The sequence below is a fragment of the Phoxinus phoxinus genome (genome assembly GCF_949152265.1).
Source record: "Phoxinus phoxinus genome assembly, chromosome: 7".
NCBI lineage: Eukaryota > Metazoa > Chordata > Actinopteri > Cypriniformes > Leuciscidae > Phoxinus > Phoxinus phoxinus.
Genome location: NC_136882.1, coordinates 5221719 through 5241700, shown reverse-complemented (window position 1 = coordinate 5241700; position 19982 = coordinate 5221719). Strand labels below are relative to the sequence as shown.

At 39.3% G+C, this 19982-nt stretch overlaps 2 protein-coding genes across 3 annotated transcripts in view; both read right to left on the bottom strand.

Annotated features, from left to right (window-relative positions):
- Window positions 1-9860, bottom strand: part of LOC307001495 (dedicator of cytokinesis protein 9) — a 146312-nt gene extending 136452 nt beyond the window's left edge. The window contains 1 exon segment of the mRNA XM_079618086.1: window positions 9615-9860. Within this exon segment, the coding sequence (XP_079474212.1) occupies window positions 9615-9731 (117 nt within the window). The 5' untranslated portion in view covers window positions 9732-9860.
- Window positions 9861-14955: 5095 nt separating this feature from the next.
- The window catches only part of LOC307001632 (FERM, ARHGEF and pleckstrin domain-containing protein 1), a 53580-nt gene continuing 48553 nt past the window's right edge, over window positions 14956-19982 (bottom strand). The window contains exons 23-27 of one of the 2 annotated variants that reach the window (XM_079618377.1): window positions 17595-17761; window positions 17384-17491; window positions 16295-16446; window positions 15380-15463; window positions 15236-15349 (exon numbers count right to left, since the gene is read on the bottom strand). In XM_079618377.1, coding sequence (XP_079474503.1) covers window positions 15388-15463; window positions 16295-16446; window positions 17384-17491; window positions 17595-17761 — 503 coding nt within the window. In that variant the 3' untranslated portion in view covers window positions 15236-15349; window positions 15380-15387. Of the gene's footprint in view, window positions 15464-16294; window positions 16447-17383; window positions 17492-17594; window positions 17762-19982 lie in introns of both variants that reach the window. The other variant, XM_079618376.1, reaches the window with a different exon arrangement.

The following is a 19982-nucleotide window of genomic DNA, read 5'->3' as shown; positions in this document are numbered from 1 at the left end:
GAGGCTATAACAGGCTTAATCTAAACTTACACTACAAACTAATACTGTGACATAGAAATACCATGTACCAAAATACCAAATAGACTCTCTGTCAGTGTGTGTGTGTGTGTGTGTGTGTGTGTGTGTGTGTGTGTGTGTGTGTGTGTGTGTGTGTGTGTGTGTGTGTGTGTGTGTGTGTGTGTGTGTGTGTGTGTGTGTGTGTGTGTGTGTGAGAGAGAGGAAGGAAGTGTGTGTTGGAGGTCAGTCACTGAACAATGCATCTGTAACGCTGGCAGAGAGAGATCAGTGGGAACCAGGATGACCAGTCCCTCGTCTCCATCTCTGCCCCACTCTCTCCCACAATTACCACCAGCATCACTCACACACACACACACACACACACACACACACCTCTTCAGATGTTATAAACACACACAACAGTGGACAATAGTTCATGCTACGGCTACGATTACCCAGATACGTGTAAAAACGAATTCAAAATATTCAGATTTTGAACAAAATAAAAGTTTCTCGTCCACACTAAAACATCAGAAAACATTTAAATCATTTCATTAGCAAATTACTCGATCGTATTTTCCGTGTCTGCCCCATGTTTTGCCGCACGAGGACAGCAATTGCAGTACATCTTCTGTCAGCTTTGCAGGAATGTAATATGAAGATCGTAACAAGTATCCTCCGCGACACTGAAAGTGAACAGCTCCACGCTTACATTTCCTCAGGAGCAGCTTCTGATCCTCGACTGCAGTTACCCCTCCACTACAGGGCGATATCTGACTCCGCGCATTGATTTCCAGGGGCTTTTTTTAACCTGTAAAGTCACCTGGGTACTTTTTCCCCACTCTTTTATTAGTACTGTGAATTCGGACATACTTCTTTTGTCATTTAGCCTACTATATAGCCTAGTAGGGATGTGCGCATTGACTAGGCTAATTTCATAAACAATTTTGCAACCGACTAGTCTAAACCTCAACCACGCCACACACACTAGCCTACCTAATCTATGTATGAACAGCCAAATCCGATACTGAATGCTGCCTAAAATAGGTCAGATCATGCAAATGTGTTAGCATTGCATTATGATCATTGTATATTAAACTTAAGCGCCATTATAGACTTACTTATTCAAATCAACTGAGTCAATAGGCTGCTCAGGACCAGTAAGTGCAAACCTAATATCCTATTATAAACAGATCTCCTCAGTCAGCATGTTACGGTATTGTGGTTCGTTACCGTTACAATGACAGGCGGCAAAATTGCAAGAAAAGCTTGACATGTACTGACAACTGTACATTATTTATGCGTATTCTCTTCGTTAGGATGTTGATATAGCAAGTGCCAAGTAAGTTCATTCATAATGTTTCTCCTTTAATCTGATATACAATTTCATACTGTATTGTCCCTCATAACCGGTAGTATAACAAGCCTATAAGCAAGTTTAATTGTTATAGGCTAAGTCTAAGTAGTTTGACATGACATAGAAGAAAACTGAAAAGGTTTGTGTATAGGTTATTTTTAGGTAAATCTGTTTATTTAGTTTTCTGCCCCCAGATATGCACTTTTTAAAAATAATATATAATTTTTAAGATGTAAGATTAACATGACGGTAATTTAAACATGGCCTTTGTAAAAATGTAAAGCAAAACATTAAATGTGCAAAAAATATATACCGTACACTGTATATATGTTAGTATTTCTAAATCGACTACCAGCCTAATAATCGTCTAATCGACTAGTCGAATAGTCTCGCACATTCCTAGTAGCCACAGTGTTTATGAACTGGTCACTGAATCATTGAATCATTGACTCGCCCAATTGGTTCAAAAGGTCGATTCATCCATCAAAGAATCACCGCTGTGTGTTTGCTCAGCGCCGCGGCTCAGCTGTCACTTTGATTGTAATTATTTTCATTGATGAAAATAATTACAGTGTTGAGCTTAAAATGCAAGTCACTTAATGTTAACTTGTTGATTTTATACAACAGTTTAATAAACAAGATCACATTTGCAATCGTGCTAATATTTTGGGAAAACTGCATTCTTGCTCGTGTGATGTCGCTTAACTATAAATATTAAAAACAAGGGGATTTTATTTGCAGCCATGTCTCGAATTTGGGTGGCATTTATATCAATTTTGGTGGCATTTTTTGCAGCAAGCCCATGATACTTTCCGACCCCGTTTTTGATAATCCGATATACATCCGATATACATACAACATTGGCTACATTGGTCAATGCTGCAAAACACGTCGTAAATAGAAAGCTTTGACGCTCTCCAGAGCGCAAACACAAATACATATTTTGCCAAATCTGTTTCACTTATATGCTATTATTAGTTGTATTGGTAATAGGCTATTATCAGCACCACTGCAGAACCGGGCCTGATCGGGTCGCACTGTAGAGCCCTGAGATATTCATCGTGTCATCGTTTTCGAATGCATCTGCTTTCGCAGGAAAAGTGTGAACAACAGGCCAAAAGAAACATAGGGAAAAGATGCGTTTTCAAATGCTGTATTAAAGTAGATGTATGAGGTAATATCTATAATTGGTTTGAAGACAAAGCAAAACATGGATGATTTCAGCACACTTAAAAAATGCCTGATTAAATATGCCTTTGTTATTATGACGTCATATATTTGATGTGCCAACACAGAACTCATGAAAGACTGAGTTCATTTTAAGGGCAATATTTTTATCAGGTCTGGTTATTAAACGAGGCCTGCTGGTGAATGTTGGGGGTAAACATAACCCTTCAAGCAACTGTGTGCTTGTGTTTTACAAAGCCACTAAGGCCACATTTACACATAGCCGGATATTTAGAGAAACCGGCGTTTTCAGAAATCTCCACTTTAGCCGGAGTTTTTAGAAATAATAATTTTCTGTGATAAAAACGGGGGTTTCGTGTTAGTGAGAGGCCAAACCGCCGGGAAATATCTGCGTCTTCCCTTCGTGTAAACGGGGCCTAAGAGTGCCTAATGCCTAGCCGAACAAAGTCCATGATTAGTCAAAAGCATAAATAGAAATGCAGCCAGATGACTTTCACAGACAGTCAGAAGATCTGATCACAGGGCAGAAATGAATGAACCCTGAAATACAGCCGGTGTTTTATTAATCGTAGTGTTGGTTAATATCAGCATCACTACTCCTACAGGGTAACAATAGCAATTTCAGTCTGCCTATCGTTCATATCATAGCACGGAGAATGCACTTATTAAAGTCACTAATGATTTGTTGATGGCTATGAACACTGGACTTCTTCTTGATTTAAGTGCAGCTTTTGACACCATTTCACATAGTATTATATTAGAGAGGTGATTTCCATTGGAGTCACTGGTATTCCTCTCGATTGGTGTCTAAAGATCATAATCGCGTCGGACTCAGTTCATCTAAATTGAAAAAAATTAAATCGCGGACATCTCAGATTACTAGTGGCATGCCTCAGGGCTCAGTTTTGGGCCCTCTTCTGTTTATTATTTATCTATTGCCTTTAGAACAATTTTTCCACAAAGTTGGTATAAACTTTCATTAGCTACATTTCCATTACCCATTCAAATTGCGCAAACTGAAATTGCAAATTTAAAATACGGCCAATGAAAACACGTAAATTTAGCAAAAACCTCCCATATATCGCAAAAAACACATTTTTACGCTCAAATGAGGTTTTTCAGGCAATTCGAAAGAGGAATATTTTGCTAAACAGCAATGTAAACTTTTTTTTTTCCGGTCAGCTGACGTATGTAACAGGCGATCATTTTTTAAAGAATGCGCGGTGTGTTTGGACAGAAGACGAGCCAGTTCTTTATTAAACTCATAAAAAGACAAAAATTATTACGGGAATACTGGATTCTAAACAACAAAGAAATGCCACAATTGATCAAGACGTTGAAGCAGATATGAGGGATAAACACCTCATGTGTGTTGCTCACAAGTAAGGGGATTTTTCCTAGCCATTAAAGATAAATAATTTTTTGTTGTTGTTGTTGTTGTTCATGTATCTCATTATTTGTAAGGTGTCTCATAAATAAAATGAATTATTATAATTTTTATAGAGTGCAATAGTCAGGTTCAGGAAGTAAAAATCCCAATATTTTTTTTCCATAGGGGATATCAATTTTAACGATAACTTTAACTTAAAGATAGACCTACGTTAAGCTACGAGGTTGTTAATAAATGGAATAGCCTATGCTTTTGTTGAAATCATCACTCCACAATAAAGCTGAGCTTTTCTTGAAAAAAAATCTTCATGTCTTAAAATAGTTTGAATGTAACTCGACACCCTTGCCTCATTTAGTATACGCGGTTCTATGAATATGCAAATGAGCCCCGCCTCCACTCACTCACTCAGAGATCCACTGGTTGACGATCACACGTTGATCTGATTGGTAGTTTGTGACGTCAGAAACACCAGCGATTTCACTTTGGTCTTTGGTTCACTGCAGTTTTAAGCAGAAAATACTCCTCGACTTATGAATGTTTCTCTTAAAAAATATTAAAAACACCAAATAGACAATGATTTTTACCACAGGGACTTTAAAGACTTGACTTGATCCTTTGAACGTCATCCTAAAGCAACCTAGCAACACCCTGGCAACCAGGCAGCCACAACAAGTTTTGCACAACACTGCACTTCAGAAAATGCACAAATATTGTTTCATGTATACGATTTGAAACACAAAACTCATATCTACTTGAAGACATCAGAGAGGAGGATTTCACAATCAACCTATCTCACTGTCCAGAGAGGGTGGGACTGAATCAAACCGAACACCCGATTCTAGATGAAGTGCAAAATAAATACAGCCATACATACAGTTTACACGCCTAAACACACACGTGTGGGACCAACACACAATACATCCGTGTTCACCGGCCCAAACCATGCAAATGTGACACAATCTAGCCTTTGTTCCGTAACACGGTCTCATTTCATTTGTATGTACATGTATAATGCAGGAATGTAAGCGTGTGTGAACACACACATTCTTGGCCCACCATACACTCATTCTGACAGTTCTGATCTTCAGATTCAGAGCGTTCTGGGATTAGTCTCTCCTAGCCTGTGTTTTAAGACTAGCATGTATACTGCCTTATATTTATATGAAACAGAAAGCATTATATATGGAACGATAAACATTTCTGTGCTACGTTGTTGTCACATGACCTCAAGGCAGAGTCCAATCAGCATCATGGAAACAAAAGCTTTATTTTGCACTTTCTGACTTACACATTCAAATGTAGGGACGGACGATATTAGAAATGTAACAACCAATAGAAATGTGGGATTATTGTCTTTGTTTATTGCACTTAAACGCTCAAATACACACAAAGTCATGTCAAAGTGCCTGTGTCCACATAAACAATTGTTGCACACTTGTATCTCTGTTGTTCTATTGTATTTATTTGTCCTTTTGCCTTTTATTTGGTTTCTTATTTTCTTACTTTCTTACTGTCTGTTGATTTGTGTTCATGAGCTTGATAACGGAGTTTGGCTGGCATGTTGAAATTGGACCGGAGAATTGTGCAATTTCACTGTTATCTATCCTTCTGTCAATGTAACAACCTTATTTTAAAGCAAAAATAACTACCGGTATATCAAGATTCAATATCTCCAAATCACTCTCATGCTATCTTAAAAATAAAGGTTCCAAAAGGGGTTTTCACAGCGATGCAAAAAAATATAAAAGTGTGTGAAGAACATTTTAACAATCTGAAAAATATTTTCTACTATAAAGAACCTAAACGTTCTTTATTAAAAACATTGATGGCAATAAAGAACCTTTATTTTTGGCCATTTGTAACTATTTTACACTTTACACATTATCTATGTTTCCATACAAATCACATCTCATACGGAACAACTTATGTTTCCTCATGAGATCAGGCTGATATTACTCATTGTGCTCTGTTGTTTACTGCACATTTTGGCAAATACTAGCCCGGTATACCATGCGTACAGTATGCATACCGCATAATCAGTCGGTAGTATGCTAGTATGCTATTCTGCACACAGCCCTGTGAGCTGTTAACTCACTTTAAATGGTTATAATTCAAGAATGCTTTGGAATATAGACCTACGTTTTGACTTGTTTTAAAGAAGAAAGCACTTTAAAAAAAATGAAAGCATGAAAAAGTTATGGAAGTTTCATTTTACTGTAAATCAAATGTACTGTACCAAATATTTATCATTTTATATAAAATATGCATTTTACAAAATTATTTTACTAAGTCTAACCAAGTTGTGTTCCAAATTTGAAGTTGATATGACAGAAATTGAAGTTCCCATGAGATTTTGTTTAGGCACTGTACCAAAAATAGCCACCAGGTGAATTTAGTTTTGATGCATTTTGCTAATAAATTATGTCCAAATATCACTTCCATCATGAAATATGGAATCTCGAGACTCAGACCTTTCCGACAATATGCATTTTCAAGAATAGAAAAGGTTTTGAATTTGGATTAGTAGTTTAAATTAAATGTTGTAATATGAAACCTGACACCGCCCACTATGGGGAGGAGCCTGCTAAAATAATTTAGAGAACGGGGTTTACATCCAATTTCAAAACGGTTTTCTTTCACAGGATGATTTTTGAGTTCGTAAGCTTTCGAATGACACCTAATTTTTGCCAAGTGTCGTCTTTGAAAAGAGAACAAACTTAAAGGGGCTATGTGTAGTTTTCAGCGGCATCTAGCGGTGATGTTTCAGATTGCAACCAAAACGTTTAAAAGCGAGTGCTCGAGCGCGTGCTTTCATTATTATGTGGAGTTTGTGTTGGAGTCTGTGTTGTGCTGGTCGTCAGTATTAGCAGACTCCATGTCATAAAGTTGCAGTGTCGTCGCTGTTGAGTGCAAAGTCAGTAGACGAGGCGAGAGGCTCGCATGAAGGTCTCAGTCACGTCACTGGATTTCGTGGCAAATCCAGCCCGGAGCCTTCACATAGAAATAGGAATACTTGCTTTCAAAGGTAATAGCAAAACCCACCAATTTGCCTTTGGCTAAGCCACGCCCTAGAATGTAGATTGACCAATCACAGCGCAGCCAAGAACGAGCTCCAAAGAGGTCCGACACTTCTTCACAGCGCTCCATTGACTTCAACTGGGCGTCTCATATGTTTGGTCTCGGCAGGCTATTACCGTCGCAGTTTTATCAGAAATATGGTTAACCGTTGTGCCTGGGGCATTTGTAACACAGATACGCGTTTCCCAGAGAGGTTGGAGGGGGTGTCCGTTTTTTCCCCTTCCCAAAACCGAAGTCAAATCCTGACAAGTGTCGTCTTTGGATTAAACTGTGTGGACGTCCTCAGTCAGCGAAACCCCTCAAGATCAACAACACACTTTTGTGCTCTAAGATACATTTAGCTTTTAACCTTACTGTGAAGTTATACTAGTTAGACAGTTTTATGCTGGTTTAGGTTATGATTTCGGTTCTCTACCCTAATTGTTGATACGCTAGCACACGCTGCTAATAAATACGACTTTATACTCGCGTAGTCCGTTTGCTTTGTATAACGATTATAGAAGTGAATAGAGACCCAGCTCTGCATGAACAGTGTTGCTCCTGATATTGTGAGTCACAGCCTCCGTCTCCATTAGGATATGCGGTGGATAATTTTTTGACTGTGACCGTTATGCTTTTGCCTCTATTTGGATGCCTTGTTGTTGCTTGCGGTTCACCGGTATGTCTTGAATATAGCCTTCGAACGCATATTGCAGCCACTTTTGCCTACTTCTATCGGACACTTTATTTGCTGCTTTATAAAAGTTTGATAAAAATGTCAGCAGGAAGAGTCACAGCATAAGCAATGTTGATACCAAACCAGAGCCCAGATGAAGTTGACGGACATAGCAACAGTAACTAAGGGGGGGGCGGGGCTTAGCCAAAGGTGAATTGGATCATTTTATTGTGAGATTACAACCCCTTCACACAAAGGCACTAAAAAATTGATTAATTTTAGTAGACAAACTACACATAGCACCTTTAAGTCTGTAAAGCATTCAAGATTTACCACAGTTTAAGTTGGAAATTAAATGTTCAGGTCTATACTCAAAAAGTGAATAAACGGATTATAAATACATCGTAAATATACTTTACTGTCCAATAGTATAAAAAAATCCCCTAAAAATACTACATTTTAAAATCTAAAATATAGTAGGCTACATTCATTTCATTGACAAAAAAAGAATAAAATTCTGTAATTTTTGACCGACACGCAAAGAGCACCAGAGGGTTAAACAACACAAGTTGAGTTTCTGTGACTCATTCACACAAGTCTGGACTCAAAGCACTTCCTGTCGGCGATGTTTGTTGGGTTCAGAGGAACACCTGAAATGTGCAAGAACACTCAGTCTGTAAGTAGTCATTTAGCTGAGGCTTTTATCCAAAGCGACTTACAGCAGCGGGTCAGTCGTCTTCCCCGAGGTTAAGGTTCTTACTCGGTTCAGGGCTCACCGCTTGTAAACATCTTTAATTACCAATCCAGATCGTTAGCCACTCCATCACACAGATTGTGTAGCACGTCGGCTCAGAAACACACCGCCTCTCTCACATCCTCTCCGTAATACACTAATAATAAATCAGCGGCCGTGTGTTTCTGACTCTCTTTCCCTGTCAACGGCTTGGATGAAGTCCATTTCTGTATCCAAATAATGTCCATGGAAAAATGGAGCCATCATTCAGGATAATATCACACACACACACACACACACACACACACGTTCTTGCTACTCAGTCCATGAACTCTCCCTTAATTAGTAATAATTAAAAATGTAAATGCAACCACCTGCATTGATGCCTGATTTTATTCTGAGACTTATTCATCTAAAGAGTTAAATCTGTAAAAAATAAAAAATAAAAATAAAAAAATAAAAATTATATATAGCCTATATACACACACTACCAGTCAAAAGTTTTGGATCGGTAAGATGTTTAATGTTACAAAAGATTATATTTTTTAAAAAATGCTGTTCTTTTGAACTTTCTATTCATCAAAGAATCCTGAATATATATAAAAATCACAACTGTTTTCAACATTAATGATAATAATAATTAATGTTTTTTTGAGCATCAAATCATCATATTAGAAGGATCATGTGACACTGAAGACTGGAGTAATGATGCTGAAAATTCAGCTTTGATCACAGGAATAAATTACATTTTGAAATATATTAAAATATAAAACAGCTGTTTTAAATTGTAGTAATAATATTTCACAATATTACTGTTTTTTTTATTTTCTAGGCAAATAAATGCAGCCTTGATGGGCAGAAGAGACTTATTTTAAGAACATTCAAAATCTTACCGAACCAAAACTTTTGACAGGTAGTGTATGCATTAACTTATTAACTGTTAATGTCATGCATTTGATTGATTCTTCACACGAGTGTTTCTTCCAGTGCAGTGTAACACTGGTGCACGTGACATGACATCAAATCAACCAGATACAAATATAGCGTTCAATGTGTTACCCAAAGTTTCACTTTTACAGTCTCAGCCCTTTACAGTCACCTGGCGTCTCAATCCAACCCACAACCTTCTTCTGACCGCACTTTCAGTGTGTAACCACTACGCCACAGTACACACGGTACAAAAGGTCCACTTGCAGTGTGTGTGAGGGACACTCACCAGCAGCACCGAGGACCGCACCGCCTCCGACACGCTCTGCCGCAGCTCGGCCGCCGTGCCCGGCTTACTGAGCCCGCGGGTGAACCTGCGAGTCTCCGTGTGAGCCGGCATCGACATTCCCACTACAAACTCTCATTAACTTCCAGTGGACTGTTGAAAAAAAATCAACTTAAAACCATCCAAAGTCCGTTTTCTACAGGCGCGCGAGTGCCCGAGATCTAAACCCCCTCGCTCTGCTGCCGTTAACTCTCATGTCCAGATAACCGCGGTGTGTATCCGTTACTCCGTATTCCCGGGGGGTTAAAGTCTCCTGGAAGTTCCTGCGGTGTAAATGAAGCACTTTCCCGTGCTGTCATGCTCTCGTGTCCGTGTGTTTGTGGGAGGTTTAACACACACACACACACACACACACACCGTCGAGTCTGAGCTCCCTCCTGTCTTCAGATAAAGCTGCGAGTTTACGGTGAGTCGGTGACGCAGTCTTGCTGCTTAATATTCATGAGCAAAGCCGATAACGTCATCCCGACTTTATATATTATTCATTTTTATTTTATTTTGTATTATTTGTTATTGCAATATTAACAAACAGAACAAATTCGATACATACAAGAAATATAAACAATCTTCAAAACAAAAAACAAATGATGTTTATATATTAGGCTATTCATGAACCTTTAGCCTTAGCGAACATATTTAATTGTGATAGGCCTATTGATTAATTTTGTGTTCTAATTGATGAAACATTTTATCATTTGTTTTTGAGTTGTCCTCGTTCAGTTTGTTTTTGGTCAGATTTCTGTTCCTTTATTTATTAGGGCTCACATCATCAACTGTGCTATAAAATGTGTTTGTTTTTGTTCCTATGACAAATCTTATTGTAAGTCATATTACTTAATCTGCTACTTCTTTTGGCTAAATTTAGTATTCATAAATGTAAATTTGGCGGAAATAAGCCTTTGTTTTTCATTTTAAGATCAGAAACTCACAATGTTGTGTTAAAAAAAAATAAGAAAACTGCAACATTTGTTTAAATTTTTTAAACACTTTCACATTTTTATTTAGGCTAACTTTTAAGTTTTTGTGTTCTTTAAATATTTGTCTTTTTTTTTTTTTTTTTTTTACTCAATGTAAAAAACAAACACTGTAGTTGTAATTATAAAAAAAAAAAAAAAAAAAAAAAAAACGACACCTCGCAGAATATCCACATCCTTCCAGAAGTCACATTCCGAGACTGAATTAGTCCTGGTGTGACTGGTCAGACGAGCACAGTCTCCAGTCAGCAGTGTATAGTGTGTGTGAATCTCAGCGGGAGGCGAAACCTGTGTGTGAAATCTCATTAGCGGAGAAGAACAGGAGGAAATCCTCTCTAACAACAACAGCACGAGTGCAGCCCTGACTGCCTTATGTCGGACTCATATGTGTGTGCTTATCTGTGGGTTTGTTTCATCATCATCAAACTTTAGGTTCAAATAAAAAACAGACAATGCATAAAATAAAATAAATAAACACACAAACACACACTCTCTATCTCTCTCTCTCTCTCTCTCTCTCTCTCTCTCTCTCTCTCTCTCTCTCTCTCTCTCTCTCTCTCTCTCTCTCTCTCACACACACACACACACTCTCTCTCTCTCTCTCTCTCTCACTCACACACACACACATAGACTCACTCTCTCTCTCTCTCTCTCTCTCTCTCACACACACACACACACACACACAATTTCAATTTCAATTTCAAATGAGCTTTATTAGCATGACTGTGTAACACAATGTTGCCAAAGCATCAACATATTATATGTAAATAATACAACAAACAAATAAATCAAACATATATGTATACAGTAGATCATGTCATATGTAGCATAGGAAATATATATAAATAAACACAATCCATCTTAATAAATAAATATATACAGTGGGTCACTCTAGAGTTAGCCGTCTCTGGCTTTGTGAATAGCTAACACATATTTAGCCGCTAGTGCAGCTGTACTATCATCTTCTCCGAGTAAGAAGAACATTTTTCCAGTGTCACTCAGTTCAGAGAATGATGGAATCAAGGTTTTAAATCTGGGCAGATAAGTTTCTCTTATACTGGCATATTTAGAGCAGAAGAGCAGAAAGTGTTCCTCATCCTCTATGCGCTGTAGATCACAGTGTCTACAGATCCGCTGCTCTCTCTCGGTCCATGTTTGTCTATGTCTTCCTCTCTCTATCTCCAGATCATGGTCACTTAATCTGTATTTTGAGAGGATTTGTCTTTCTTTAAAATGTTTAATAAATAGATAACTGGCCAATTTAGTGGTTCTATTGAGGGTTGAGTAACATTGGAGTTTATTCTGGAGGTCAAAATTAGCTTTTAGTGATTGGTCATGAGTGTCTTTTAGATGTGTGTGGATTTCTTTAACAATAGCTGTGGGGCTGTAGCTGTGGTCAATGGGGAGGAGAGTCTGATGGACGAGTTGCAGAGCGAGTGTGTGTAGAGGATGAGGTTCTGCTGAGCTTTCATTGGCGAGGAGGGCTTTATATTGGACTGACTCTGGATCAGCCTGATGGAGGTGATGCCAGAACTGAACACATCTCTTCTGGATCTCGATGTTCATCGGGTACAGGCCTAGCTCAGCCCTGCAGGCGGCACTGGACGTGTTCCTGTGAACCCCTAGAATATTTTTGCCAATTTCCAATTGTAGTTTTTCTACTGGTGTTTTATCCCAATTTTTAAAATTTAGCAGTGGACCCCAAATTTCACATCCGTATAAAAGAATTGGTTTTATTATTGAATTATATAATTTTATCCAGGTTTTAATGGGTAATTTTAAGTGACCGCATCGTGACTTTATAGCATAAAAAGCCCTCCGTGCCTTTTCACTGAGTGTGTTAACAGCCAGACCGAAGCGTCCCGAGGCGCTGATGTCGATGCCCAGATAGCTATAGCTAGTGCTGTGCTGCAGGACCTGGCCTTTATATAGGAACTGGTGTTTGTGTGCCTGAGATCTGGCCTTCTTCTGGAACACCATGACTCTGGTTTTGTCCAGATTGACTGTCAGGGCCCAGTCGTGACAGTATTGTTCCAGCAGGGACAGGCTCTGCTGAAGGCCCTCAGGTGTGCGGGACAGCAGGACCAGATCATCTGCGTACAGCAGACATTTGACCTCTGACCCCTGACCCCTGACCTGTGTGTGGTGTAGAGTGAGGCCGGGCACAGTAGAGCTCTCCAGCACTGATGCCAGATCATTGATGTAAATGTTGAATAGAGTCGGGCTCAGACTGCAGCCCTGCCTCACTCCACGTCTCTGCTGGAAGAATGCGGTTCTGTGGTTACTGATTTTCACCGCACTTTTGCTGTGGGTGTATAGAGATTTGATTATATCAAACGTTTTTCCGCCGATGCCAATTTTTAGGAGTTTGTACAGTAGACCATCATGTCAAATTGAATCGAATGCTTTTTTAAAGTCTACAAAACATGCAAAAATCTTCCTCTGTTTCCACACACTCTCTCTCTCTCTCTCTCACTCACACACACACACACACACACTCTAATATAATGTGATTATACTGATATTTTTGGAGAGAGAGAAAAATAATGAATTGTTTCTGAATTAATATTTACTAATTTAAAAGTAACAAAATACTTTTGGGTGGTTTCATGGTGTCTTTTAAAACAGCTTCCATATAATGAGAAAACAATATTAAATTATGTTAATTTTTGAAAATGAATATTTATAAATGTATTATGCCTGTCTACTCTGCCAGAGATGTGCTCCTCTCTCACTTCCATTTCAACCAAACAGAACCTTAGTTATTGAAGTATCATTCATATATACCACAATAACATCCATTATTGTATATGCATGGTGTGTGTGTGTGTGTGTGTGTGTGTGTGTGTGTGTGTGTGTGTGTGTGTGTGTGTGTGTGTGTGTGTGTGTGTGTGTATTTAGGCCTATCTGGTCTGTGATTGGTGGAGTGACGTCACTGATGATGTAACAGCGCCCTCTGCTGTCCAGTGAAAGAAACACAACAAGTAAAAAAAAAAAGAAAGAAAAGAAAAAAGAAACACAACAAGTCAAGCGGTTTCTGGAATGAGGTTTTATTGCTTTCATTTCCAATAAACTCTCTCTTCCTCTTCCTCCTCCTCCTCCTCCTCCTCCTCCTCCTTCTCTTTCATTCGAGCAGTGTGTGGGCCTTATGAAACTATCTGCACATATTAAAGCTTTACTTCTTCTGTGGACTAAACTAGCCTGTAATATACAGCTGTGGCTCATTGTGTGAATGTTTTTTAATTTGGTGAAAATTATATATTTTTAAAAATGACAGTGAGGGGTGTCAATCTTCTCACAGATTTCAATAATAAAATATCCTCTCTTCATTATCAAATGCTACATGGTGATCGAAATAAACGTTGTAGCGAAACACAATGTTCATGCGTTATGGCACTTTAACACTATAAATATAAACTCAGCAAAGAAATGTACACTGTAAGCTTCATATATTTTATCCCTTGCCTCTAAATATCCCAAATGCCTTTTCATTATTGACCATTCAATCCAATATGGAAACAAACAGAAGTACCCAAAATGGTTTTGGCACGTTGGCTTCGACCCAACATGGCTCCGGCGGATAGAAACTAAGTCTAAAACATAGAAACATAGAAATCTGTCCTATAAAAACATGGCACTGAAATGGATCTGCCCACTTTTAGAGGCATCAAGTGACACTTACGGCTTAACAATTAAACATCGCTTACAAAATGAGATTCTGTAAAAGCCCAGTACAAAAAATGCAGGAAATGTTTGTTCATGTTGTGTGTGTGTGTGTGTGTTTACACTAGAGGACACAACGCAAAAGCACCGGTGTGTTAATGAGGAAAGTCGTGTGAAGGGGAATTCCACCTCTCCTCATCTCCGAGCCTTTATTCACACTTTAACTTTCAGTTTCTCCAGATAATGACTTCAGTGTGTCAACACATGCTATAAATAAGCCTATGTGTGTGCTAATAAACCTTGTGTCATAATCCAACACAATATCATGAACATGATAGCACCTTGGAACGGTCAATGCCGTTTAATCAAATCCATAAAGCGAGTTTTGTGAGAACCTTTTATCCACAGTGCAAGTACTGGTGTGTGTGTGTGTGTGTGTGTGTGGATCAATTCCTCCACGACTCGGTCTGGTTTTCACACTCTGAAATAAAGGTTCTTTGCTGGAATTGAAGGTTCCGTTAAGAACATCCATGGAACCTTTGCATTGCACAAAAGGTTTTTTATAGTGGAAAAAAAGTTGTTTAGATTTTTTTAAATCTTTAAATCTTAAAAAAAAAAAAAAAAAAAGGGTTCTTTTTAGAACTGATCGTTGAAAGGTTCTTTAATCAGAAATGGTTATTTTATGGCATATCGCTGCAACTTTTTGTGTTTATAATAAATAGTTATAAAGTGTATAATAAAACTGTTAATGTCAGTGATGTAGCTTAAGAACCCTTTAGACACAAATAATTCGGCATAATTACAAATGATAGGAATAAAACTAGCCTGAGGCTGATATCTGAATTTAGGCGAGAGGTGGCATTCCCTTTTAATGTCATATTATGTCATTTAAAAAACAAAAGTCAGTCACAGAAGTGACGTTGTCATAGAGCACACAGACACACACACTGATATATATATGTGTCTGCATGGGTCTGTTGGTGTGTGTTGTGTTCTGTTCAGGTCAGATGGCAGTTTCTGTGGGGTTCAGACGGCAGGTTCTGTCCGGTTCAGTCCGGTTCTGTCCGGTTCAGTCCGGTTCAGTCCGGTTCTGTCCGGTTCAGATAGCGGGTTCTGCTGGCAGAGACTGTAGCACTTCTGATCACCGTCATCCATCTGCACAGAGATGAAGATCTTACAGTCTGACAGCTTTAAGGGTGACAGATACATGACAAAATGCCCGATATGGGAAAAGTTCGACTCGACATGCTTCACCGAATCTAAAGAGTTTCTGGCCAAACCGTTCAGAAGTTATAAGTAATGACAATTTTTTTTTCATATCTCCTGACCACCGGGTTGCACTGTGCCGAAACTGTGCAGGTCGCCTCAGGTCATGGTTGTCAAAACACACACTCAGAATACGCTAAAGCGTTGCGGAGATATAGCCTCGCGTTAATTTTTGGCTAGCGAAATGTAAAAATGTATCTTCGTCAAATTCCTTTATTCGCATTATTCGTGAACGGTTCGACCATAACTTTTTGTCAGCAAGGTGTGAAGATGATCTGGTAAATTTTGCTGAAAATTGGAGCAACTGCCAAGGAGGAGGTAAAACAAAAATTGTTTTCTGAAAATTTTTATGACGGAAAATTATGTTTTTTTCCCCTAGCCTTTACGGTTCTTAAGTTATCTGCATAAATGTGAGCGCAACTTTGGCCAGTTGGTGGCGCTACAGGGATTGAGTTAGAGACTTGCTCTGGTGACGTTTCAGACTCTCCTCTATCTGTGTGCCAAATTTCATACAAGGAACAAGGAAATATAAATATTAACAACATGTTGAGGGATAGTTGCTTGTAATCATGTATAATTCACTGTTGTTACTACAGGAAGTACATGCACTGTATGTAACAAGGACACTGTAAAACAAAGTGTTGCCAAACTAACAGATTTTCATTTAACATGTTCAAGTTTTGTACAGTTTTGTACTTCTCTGTATGAATTTTGCTGTACCTTTCGAAAAAGTATTCACTCTCAGTTCTGAAGTAATAAACGTGAGATTTGAAGTGCAGTTTGAAGACGTGATCTTTGTGGATGTTTTCTGACTCTCCAGCATCAGTTACTGTGTATCCCAACAATGGCAGACTGGCCAGCGGACACTCCTCCTGCCGAGAGAAGAGAGCGTGAGTGTGTGTGTGTGTGTGAGAGAGTGTGTGTGTGTGTGTGTGTGTGTGTGTGTGAGTGAGTGAGTCCTGTGAGTGTGTGTGTGTGTGTGTGTGTGAGCGTGTGTGTGTGAGCGTGTGTGTGTGAGCGCGTGTGTGTGTGTGTGTGTGAGAGTGTGTGTGTGTGTGTGTGTGTGTGAGTGCGTGCGCCTGTGCGTGAGTGCGTGTGTGTGTGTGTGTGTGTGTGAGTGCGTGCGCCTGTGCGTGAGTGCGTGTGCGAGTGTGTGTGTGTGTGTGTGTGAGAGTGTGTGTGTGTGTGTGTGTGTGAGCGTGTGCGTGAGTGCGTGTGCGAGTGTGTGTGTGAGAGTGTGTGTGTGTGTGTGTGTGTGAGCGTGTGCGTGAGTGCGTGTGCGAGTGTGTGTGTGTGTGTGTGTGAGAGTGTGTGTGTGTGTGTGCGTGAGTGCGTGTGCGAGTGTGTGTGTGAGTGTGTGCGAGTGTGTGTGTGTGTGAGTGCGTGCGAGTGCGTGTGTGTGCGTGTGTGAGTGTGTGTGAGAGTGCGTGCGAGTGTGTGTGTGCGAGTGCCTGTGCGTGAGTGTGTGTGTGTGTGTGTGTGAGAGTGTGTGTGTGTGTGTGTGTGTGTGTGTGTGTGTGTGTGTGTGTGTGTGTGTGTGTGAGAGTGAGTGAGTGTGTTTGTGTGTGTGTGAGTGCGTGTGTGTGCGTGTGTGAGTGTGTGTGCGAGTGCGTGCAAGTGTGTGTGTGTTTGTGTGTGCGAGTGCGAGTGTTTGTGTGTGTGTGTGTGTGTGTGTGTGTGTGTGTGTGAGAGTGAGTGAGTGTGTTTGTGTGTGAGTGAGTGCGTGTGTGCGTGCGTGCGTGCGCTTGTGTGTGTGTGTGTGTGTGCGCGCGTATGTGTGTGTGTGTGTGTGTTTTTATTTTTTTTTACCTCGTGTGTTTTGTAGAAGAACAGGGTGAAGTTGGTGAAAACCACCCAGAGTTTCTGCCAGCCGTTGCTGTTTTTGAACTTTCTGAGCAGATTTCCTGAGAGCTTGTTCTGTAAGGACACAGAGAAGTGTATGAAGATGAAGATGAAGATGAAGATGATGAAGATGATGAAGATGCTCATACTGGAGATCGGGCAGGTGTAGGGCTGGTACCTCTGCCGCTGTGCTGAAGTCCAGCATGGAGACGCTGGTGTTGCGGTGCCAGCACACGTGTGCCGTAGTGTTGCCGCGGTGAAGAGTGTTTGCTGAAGATGTTGGCAAAGATGTTCGAGACCCACAAAGCTCCTCCTCCGACTCCCCTTCAGACGCAGCTGAGGATTCTGGGAAAAAACACAACCATTTCCTGAGATACTTCGTTTCGGCATCCAATCATGGCATCACTAAAACACACTAACACATGACAAAATGTTCCGACTTCTACGGTTGATTTACCGGAGTAAACAGCTGATCTACTGTGCATTTCAAAATATCAAACATGTATTTTTTTAAAACCTGTGCATGCAGATAAAATAATATTAATGAAATTAGAGGTCACTTAAGTTCAATTAAAGAGATACACTTTCATGACTGTTTCTTAAGTTGACTTTGTAATAAGGTAAAATAATAATTAAAAACTTTTATTTTAAAGTGCATTTCAAATCATTATGTTTTAATAATGTGTTGTCGTGCTTTAAAGAAGTTCACTTGAAGTGTTGACTAACACACTAAAGCACATGGAAAGTACTTGATTATCATTTTAACAGTAGTGTGTTTTTCAATATTACATTTAAAGTTCATATATGTACTAAATTGCAACTTTATCCGTACAAATGTGTGATTACAAATATATTTTAAATACATGACATACAAGTGTCAATAGAAGTGACATTAAAGTATATTTTAGTTGATCATGAATGCTTGTCAGTGCATTCAGCAGTTACTTAACCATATTTCAAAGACAATAGAAGTCATTATGAAATTACATACTGAATAAAGATATATTTATGTCCTACTTAAGTGGGTCAAAAATACTCTAAAGTTAATATACATTTAAAATATAATACATTTTCACTTGATTGCAGTTAACATGCAAGTGTCTGAAAACATTACATTCAGTTCACACCTAAATATATTCTTTTAAAGTATATTATTGCCATAATAAATCCTCTTTTTAAAAGTATCCTAAAATGTACTTTAAATTTATGTAAAATGGAATATATACCATAAAAAAATATGAATCAGAAACCCATTGTACTTTCATAATGTGACATATTTCAAAGTGAAAAAGGATATTCACTGTTAAAGCAATGCAGAACAGGACTTGATTTTAACCGCTTAAAATGAGTCCATTCAAATAAATGTATTATAAAAAGGACAGTCAATTCCCCTTTGGCTAAGCCCCGCCCCCCTTAGTTACTGTTGCTATTATTATGTTTTATCCTAATGTCTTTATAATGACAATTCACTATTTGCACAATAAGGAAAACACGCATACACGTTTTGCTAGTTCACTCACTTCTTCGGAACTGTCTTATTTATTGCAACAGAGAACTTCGTCAATTATAGAACATTACTGCCACCTAGTGGTCACCTTCATATAGCACAACATTAGCTACATATATAACATTTCCTCCCCACTAAGATAGAATGTGCCTTTAACACAATATATATATATATATATTTTCTTGAACACAACTTAAATTACACATTCTTCCGTGCCAACAATATAGATCTATTTGTACATTTTTTTTTTTTTTTTTATAACAACATAAAACTCAAGAGTGATCTATTTCTGTATACTTGCATGTTGAAAACAGTATGTCCCACAACTCAGACTGTACTACCACCTACAGTGAACCCATCACCGTTTACTCCTCACGAAAACGTACTGGTGGTTTTCTGCTTCTCACAGGATAACGTTTCACAGTCTCCATTGCTTGTGTATATTCCATAGGGGGTGATTCCATGGACGGGTGTGTTTCTGATGATTCGGAAATCTCAGGAATTTGATTATCATTCTTTTCATGTGGAGGTGTATTAAGGTGCAGTGTGGTGCAACTATCACTATGAGGTAGTACCACCTGCGGGCTTACAGGAAGGTTCACCTCAATCTGCTGATGCTCTGGATCTGGCCGTGTCAGCATCTGGTCCACATGGCGTTTCCAAACCCCTGGTGATCCCACCTTTACCTTGTACGACACCGGTCCAGTCTTTTCCATAACAACACCTCGTGCCCACTTTTCTTCCCCTTTCCTATAATCACGCGCCAGGACTGGCTCCCCAACATCAAACTGTCTGGCCCTAGAGTGGCGTTGGCGTCGTTGTTGTTGAGCATCCTGCGACTGGTGTACTGCTCCAGCAACACTGGGTTTCAGACAATCCAATCGAGAGCGCAGTCTGCGTCCGAGGAACAACATGGCCGGCGTTTCTTTCGTTGTTGCATGAGGGGTGTTTCTGTATGTCAGAAGAAACGCATCAAGTCTCTGACGCACACGTGCCGTGCCTTTGGACGCTTTTAAGGCATGCTTGAACGTCTGCACAAACCGTTCGGCCAAGCCATTG